We start from the raw sequence: 7,330 nt of genomic DNA, 5'->3' as shown, positions 1-7,330 counted from the left end.
CACTCTCCACATGGAAGATGAAATGTGTGCGTCTCAGGTCTCCACCTCTCGATTAACGCACTGATCAGTTTCGGCTCCAACTTGCATCCCCGGCCTACCGTCACCACGTGCCAAAATCCCGCTTCCCGCAGGTAGTTCTCTACTAACGGTGATGGAGCATGCATATTCCGAATATTGCATTCCAATACCCGATCTTGACCTTTTATAACAAAAATATATTAATAAATATCTAAAAATACATAAATAAAAATATCTTAAAAATTTTAAAATTTAAATTTAATACTTACCATGTTCATTTGCTCCACCGATATGTGATTCCTATCAAGACGAATCGATGATTCGCCATTGTTGAAAATATTAAAATTTTAAAATTATTTAAAAAAATAAAAATTTTAAAATTTTCTTAAAAAATGAAATTTAATGGAAAAGAAATTTAATATGGATTTGGAGATTTTGAAGGAAATTGAGAGGATTTTGGAAGGAATTTGAGAGTTTGAGAGAATTTTGGAAGGAAATTGATAGAAATTTTGAAGGGAATTGAGAGAAATTTTGAAAGGAATTGAGAGAATTTTTGAAAGAAATTGATATTGAATTTGTTTGTGAAAATAAAAGGGGTGGGGGGTTTATATAGTAAAAAAAAAATTTGACCGTTGGGGGGGGCAACGGTCAATTTTTTGACCGTTGGGCACTGTTCACGCGCGCGTCCACATCGCGTCCACGTCAACGTGACCTGCTGATGTGGAAGGAAATCGCTCCCTTGAGGGCGCGATTTCCTTCCACGTCATCGTCGCTACCGACGTGACGCGACCTTTTCGCCTCGATCCCCGACATCGCTCCGACGTGGCGCGATTTTAGGGGAAATGGCCCAGTCCGGTAAATAATTAAAAAACCGGCCTATTTCGGTAATTTTATAAAAAATTGGCTTTTTTTGGTAAATCCCTCGCTATTTTGATTTAGAAAATTATTATAAATATTTTTCGGTGTTTGTTTCAATGGTTTTATAATTTCCTTTTCCAGCAGCCGCTTTCAAAACACCACCAGAATAATAACGAAACTGAATCTTTAAATAAAACCGGCTTAAAAATAATAAATGATTTCCTAAGATCAAAAGGAACAACTTCCCTACAAAATAGACTAGTTAGCGTTGCTGTTAGTTTCTAACGATCAACGTTGGTCAAAGGGCTTTGTTGGTCAAAATTGTCAATTCAAGGATTCAATTGAGTAGAAGAGGTTCCGAGGGATTTAATTAATTTTTTTTAAAGTTAAAATTCTTAATAAGCCCATATTATTTTGATTAATTCTATTAGTCATCTCTAATTTATTGCCAATAGTCTTATAGCATAATGTCAAATTTAGCCACCATATTTATATATTTTGTCAATTTAACTCTTTTTCTTATTCTTTTAGCTAAATTGGCCCTTAGTCTTTTAAAAAAGAGTCAAAAAGTTTTTTTAACAAAAATCCTGACTAAAACATTAATTTTTTAACAAAGTTGGCATGGAAACTTGTGTTACAGTCCACATGTACTTCATGTAGACATAACTCTATTTATTATATGCCACACCAACAAGTAAATTAAAAATTATAAAAAATTCAAAAAAAAAAAATAATAATATGAAGTACATGTGGATTGGCATGTGAGCTGCCATGTTTAAAAATTTAACGGTTTATTTTCATTAAAAAATAACATTTCAACTATTTTGAAAGGTTTAAGGTTAAATATGATTTTTTTAAAAGGTTGAAGACCAATTTGAGCTAAAAGAACAAATGTCAAATTAACAAAAAAGAATGTAAATGTTGAGAACCAAATTTAACGTTATGCCTATTCTTAATTAGTTCTAAACTTCAAAATAGGTTAATTAAATCTTTAAAATATTAGTGTAATAGCCCAATTTGCCCAGGGCCCATTCAGAATAAGCAGAAAAAAACCAAAAAAATAATTAAATGTCCACAGTCTAAATACATGGGCCCAACGTGGCCCAAACTGTTTCAACATAACCCCAAGCCCAATCACTAAACCCAATTAAACTACACCTAGCCCAACTACACCAAGCCCGACTAGCCTAAACCCTAGCCTGAATACCCCTGGCCCAAAATCGATTTTTATGTATTTTGAAATCTTTTCAAAGTTCCGACACTAAGACATTAAACAATTGATTCGGTACCAATTTTGGGCGGCACGAGGGTGCTAACCCTTCCTCATACGTAACCGACTCCTGAACCTGTTTTCTCAAAATTCGCAGACCTAAAATTATTTTCAAGGTGATCCGATCACATCTCAATAAAAGATCAGTGGCAACTCCCGTTTTCATTTTAAAAGTCGAACCCCGTTTTTCAAACTTAAAAAGGGTTTCGACAATTAGCATTGTATCTATGCAATAAATTTTAACGTATTAAAAAATTAATGTCAATAAAATATTATCTATGTTATAGATAGATACGTCTTTACAATTTGATCTCGTATTTCATATACACTTTAACTCAAACTTGAGTTGACATTTAATGCCTAAACTAATTGTTAAGCTAATGGAAAGGGTTGATTGATATGATACTAATACTTTGCGGATTGAATTAAAACATTTTAAAATTTAAAATTGAATTTACAATCTGCATAATTTGAGAACATTACGTCATAGTTTAATGTGTTTATGGTAAATTAGTCAATAGTATAATAGTAAACAAGTTACGTTGCCTAGTCCTTGATCAAACCTGACATGCTCTATTATAATAGTAAACATTAACTTCTCTTTACTCAGTTTAATTGTGGGATTGTAATTATCATTTATGTTGGCCTTAAATCGTAGGATTAGAACTATTTAATTTGACTTGATTAATTTTCAAAATTACATGCTATTTCGGTTTAAAAATTATTATAAATATTATAAATATTACGTCATAGTTTATGTGTTCATGGCCAATTAGTCAATAGGATAATAGTAAACAAGTGACGTTGCTTAGTCCTTGATGAAACCTGACGTGCTCTATTATAAAAATCAATGAAAAAGATTAGTGGGAAGAACTGAGAAACAAAAGTCTTTGGGTCTGAAACAAATGCATGCACCGATCTAACTTTCAGATGCCTTAAAGATTATATGGTTAGGACTTAAAAGATCGTTAAAGATTATTTATTATTTGAAAACAGGTTTCTTGCATTTAATATATTATTAATAAAATTTTATTGATTTTAAATATATATAATTTTATTAATTTTAAAAATAGTTATATTTATATAAAAAGAAAATAGTATTGGGTTAATTGATTAAATTGAAAATTGGTGGTCTGTCTAATTTTGTACATACCCAAGATAGAAAATACATATCTTTATTAGCTAATTACTACTTCTTTTTAAGGAACTAGTTACTACTTTTTAGACTTATTTAATATGAAAATCACATTTAACATTTAATTATGTTTTAATTAAATAATTTAGTTCAGTTGGTCCAACTGATTTAATTTATATTTTAATTGAGGCTGACCGGCCGAGGGAAGGACTGAAATGATATATTTCTATAATTCTAAAGTTCAACAGAGGATAAATATTTACTTTGTAACACATTTCTACACATTTCATCTTCTAATATTTTACAGGCATCAACTTTGAATAAGAGAATCAAACAAAAAGACAAATCAACATTTCTTTTAATCTATTTGCAATTCTCATGCAATGGGCCGCCCTACACCAATCTTATTGTATAATTGTTTCCTTGCATATAGGTTGTCTTTTTTGACTTAAACTCACCAGTATATTTTACCTATAAATACATGCAACAATTGCACTCTTATCCTCACAGATTCTGTGCCAAATTTCAAGAGCAAACCAAAAAAGGCAGCAAATTAAGCTTTTCAATATTTGCTTTTGATCAATCGAAATGGCTTCACAAGTTTCTCAAATGCCTTCTTCATCACCCCTTTCTTCCAATAAGGATGAAATGCGTCCCAAAGCCGATTTTCAGCCTAGCATTTGGGGAGATCTCTTCCTCAATTGCCCCGACAAGGTATGCATACATATGACCATATTGGTATATATATAATCTTAACAGATTATTTGTTTAGTTATTTAGTGATTCAATATGAAGCAAATTTTCATTATTTTGAGCAGAATATTGATGCTGAAACTGAAAAACGCCACCAACAATTGAAAGAAGAAGTGAGGAAGATGATTGTGGCACCAATGGCTAATTCAACCCAAAAGTTAGCCTTCATTGATTCAGTCCAAAGACTGGGTGTGAGTTACCATTTCACCAAGGAGATCGAAGATGAACTAGAGAATATCTACCATAACAACAATGATGCCGAGAACGACCTCTACACCACATCCCTTCGATTCCGACTACTCCGAGAGCATGGATTCAATGTTTCATGCGGTAATTACTGGAACAACAACATGGTATTTTTAAGTTTCTTGAGTATATAATAGCATGGAATGTTTGATAACAATATTTCATTTTGGGTAATTTCATCTCAGACGTATTCAACAAGTTTAAAGACGAGCAAGGGAATTTCAAGTCATCCGTGACAAGCGATGTTCGAGGATTGTTGGAACTTTACCAAGCTTCCTATTTGAGGGTTCATGGGGAAGATATATTGGATGAAGCAATTTCTTTCACCAGCAACCATTTAAGCCTTGCAGTAGCATCTTTGGACCATCCTTTATCCGAAGAGGTTTCTCATGCTTTGAAACAATCAATTCGAAGAGGCTTGCCAAGGGTTGAGGCAAGACACTATCTTTCAGTATACCAAGATATTGAGTCCCATAATAAGGTTTTGTTGGAGTTTGCTAAGATCGATTTCAACATGGTACAACTTTTGCATAGAAAAGAGCTAAGTGAGATTTCTAGGTATGTTTTGAATCTCTTTCACCCATTTTTTTTTCTTTTTTGTCTTTTTTTTTTTTTTTGGTGGAAGGAGGGTTGAATTTAATCGCGGCATCATTCTCAATATAGGAGACGAGTTGCAAATGCTAATATTTGAATCTTAATATATAGCACAAGTTAAAAGTGATGGATTCATCTTTTTCACTTACATTATTTTACTTATATTATATAAGTTATATATATATTTTAAAATTTGAGGTTGCCAATTTACTTAAGAATCTAACAATTTACTTATTGACAACATGAATGTGAAACAAATTAAAACTTTGAATATTCATTTTACTAATGGGGTTTTCTATGATATGATTTTTTTAGGTGGTGGAAGGATTTAGACTTTCAAAGAAAGTTGCCATACGCAAGAGATAGAGTGGTTGAAGGCTATTTTTGGATCTCAGGAGTGTACTTTGAGCCCCAATATTCTCTTGGTAGAAAGATGTTGACAAAAGTGATAGCAATGGCATCTATTGTAGATGATACATATGACTCATATGCAACATATGAAGAGCTCATTCCCTATACAAATGCAATTGAGAGGTTAGATTTCTAAAATTTTGTTGGTAATAGGTTAGGTTTCTTTAGTTGAAGTTAACATTGAAGTTGAATTCAGGTGGGATATCAAATGCATAGATGAACTTCCTGAATACATGAAGCCGAGCTACAAGGCACTATTAGATGTTTATGAAGAAATGGAACAACTGGTGGCTGAGCATGGGAGACAATATCGTGTCGAATATGCGAAAAATGCGGTATGTACATCAACAAACATTTATTTTGTACAAAAGAGATAAGATCTTAGCTAAATTCTAGATTTGAATAAACAACTAACTCGAATAACAATATATAATCATTTAAATATTATTATTGAATTTGAATTGATATTAGTGATAATTGTTGGGATTTTGTCGCCTCAGATGATACGACTTGCTCAATCTTATCTTGTGGAGGCCAGATGGACTCTTCAAAACTACAAACCATCATTCGAGGAGTTTAAGGCTAATGCATTGCCAACTTGTGGTTATGCCATGCTTGCTATTACATCTTTCGTCGGCATGGGAGATATTGTAACACCAGAAACCTTTAAATGGGCAGCCAATGACCCTAAGATCATTCAAGCTTCCACAATTATTTGTAGGTTTATGGATGATGTTGCTGAACACAAGGTATAATAATATATTTAAATAATCACAAGAAACCAAACTATTAACTCAATAACGATGGTTTTTGTCACGATTTGAAACAATTAAAGTTTAATGTTTATATATCAAATGTTTAGCCTTAAATCGAAGAATAAGAAAAGATATCTAGTTTCATTTTAAAAATATATATAGTTTAACAAACGAATAGAATTTAGGTTATATAGTGATTGAATAATTTTTATTTTATTATGGTTGCAGTTCAAACATAGGAGAGAAGACGATTGCTCAGCAATTGAGTGTTACATGGAAGAATATGGTGTAACAGCACAAGAGGCATATGATGTATTCAACAAGCATGTTGAGAGTGCTTGGAAGGATGTGAATCAAGAGTTTCTGAAACCAACAGAAATGCCAACAGAAGTTTTGAATCGTAGCTTAAACCTTGCAAGGGTGATGGATGTACTCTACAGAGAAGGTGATGGCTACACATATGTTGGAAAAGCGGCTAAGGGTGGAATCACTTCATTACTCATTGAACCAATTGCACTTTGAAATCGTATTAAATTTTCCTCTTCTGTTCCTTAAGGAATAGTTATTAAGTTATAATTAATAATGTTTTATAATATATATATTATAAAAGAAATTCTAAATCAACTGTCTTTGTATTCATTTCCCTGTATTGATCTAATAAAGTTCTTTTCAAGCTTTCATTTGTGAAAAATCTGCTATTTTATATTTTATATTTTAATTTTCCTTCTTTCGTTGCTATAGCTTTGAACACAAAATTTAGAGTATGATCCTATCATGCTCTTCCTTTTTACCAACATTGTTGTCACTTTCAATGATTTTTCTCTTCTTCGCCATAACATTATCATCAAGATTGCATGTGATAAAGTTTTGCCATTCAGATAGCCTTTTCAAGGCTCGCCACTAGAAGCTCACTTAAATAGGGATACTTGTTAATAAAATATGTTTGTTGTCCTTGTTTTTAGGCATATATTTGCTGCACATCAAGGATTTAGTGGCTACAGATCATGGGTTTATTTGGTTTAGATTTTTTTTCCTTAGTTGTTAAGAGTCCTATTCTGAGTCGTTTGTTGTTAGTGTGCGATTTCTTGATTTTTCTATCATGTAATTGCCTATATAATAGGTTCTTGAGGTTGTGAATAAATGAGTTGATCATCTTATTTTCCCTTTCCTTTATTTTTTTCATCTTGCTGTTATCTCCTTAGTAAGCTAATAGTTGTGTCAGAGCCTGGTAAAAGAAGAGTATTTTCGGTGAGAGAAAAATGTTTATGGTCCTCTTATGGCTTTTGAAAA

The 7,330-nt window shown here is 32.2% G+C and overlaps 1 protein-coding gene across 1 annotated transcript; it reads left to right on the top strand.

Annotated features, from left to right (window-relative positions):
• Positions 1–3,772: 3,772 nt before the first annotated feature.
• Positions 3,773–6,731, top strand: LOC128031865 ((+)-delta-cadinene synthase isozyme XC14). The gene is made up of 7 exons (XM_012588124.2): positions 3,773–3,995; positions 4,100–4,364; positions 4,466–4,838; positions 5,190–5,408; positions 5,482–5,620; positions 5,786–6,034; positions 6,269–6,731. The coding sequence occupies exons 1-7, from the start codon at positions 3,870–3,872 to the stop codon at positions 6,560–6,562; spliced, it is 1,665 nt and encodes a 554-aa protein (XP_012443578.1). The 5' UTR covers positions 3,773–3,869; the 3' UTR covers positions 6,563–6,731.
• Positions 6,732–7,330: the final 599 nt, after the last annotated feature.

This window comes from Gossypium raimondii, chromosome 5 (genome assembly GCF_025698545.1).
Source record: "Gossypium raimondii isolate GPD5lz chromosome 5, ASM2569854v1, whole genome shotgun sequence".
NCBI lineage: Eukaryota > Viridiplantae > Streptophyta > Magnoliopsida > Malvales > Malvaceae > Gossypium > Gossypium raimondii.
Note: the sequence above shows the minus strand (reverse complement) of the source record. Positions and strands in the feature narration are given on the sequence as shown.

Coding starts and splice junctions, on each gene's coding strand:
- LOC128031865 (XM_012588124.2), top strand. CDS start 3,870: ATGGCTTCACAAGTTTCTCAAATGCCTTCTTCATCACCCCTTTCTTCC. Junction 3,996..4,099: donor TCCTCAATTGCCCCGACAAG/GTATGCATACAT, acceptor TATTTTGAGCAG/AATATTGATGCTGAAACTGA. Junction 4,365..4,465: donor TGGATTCAATGTTTCATGCG/GTAATTACTGGA, acceptor ATTTCATCTCAG/ACGTATTCAACAAGTTTAAA.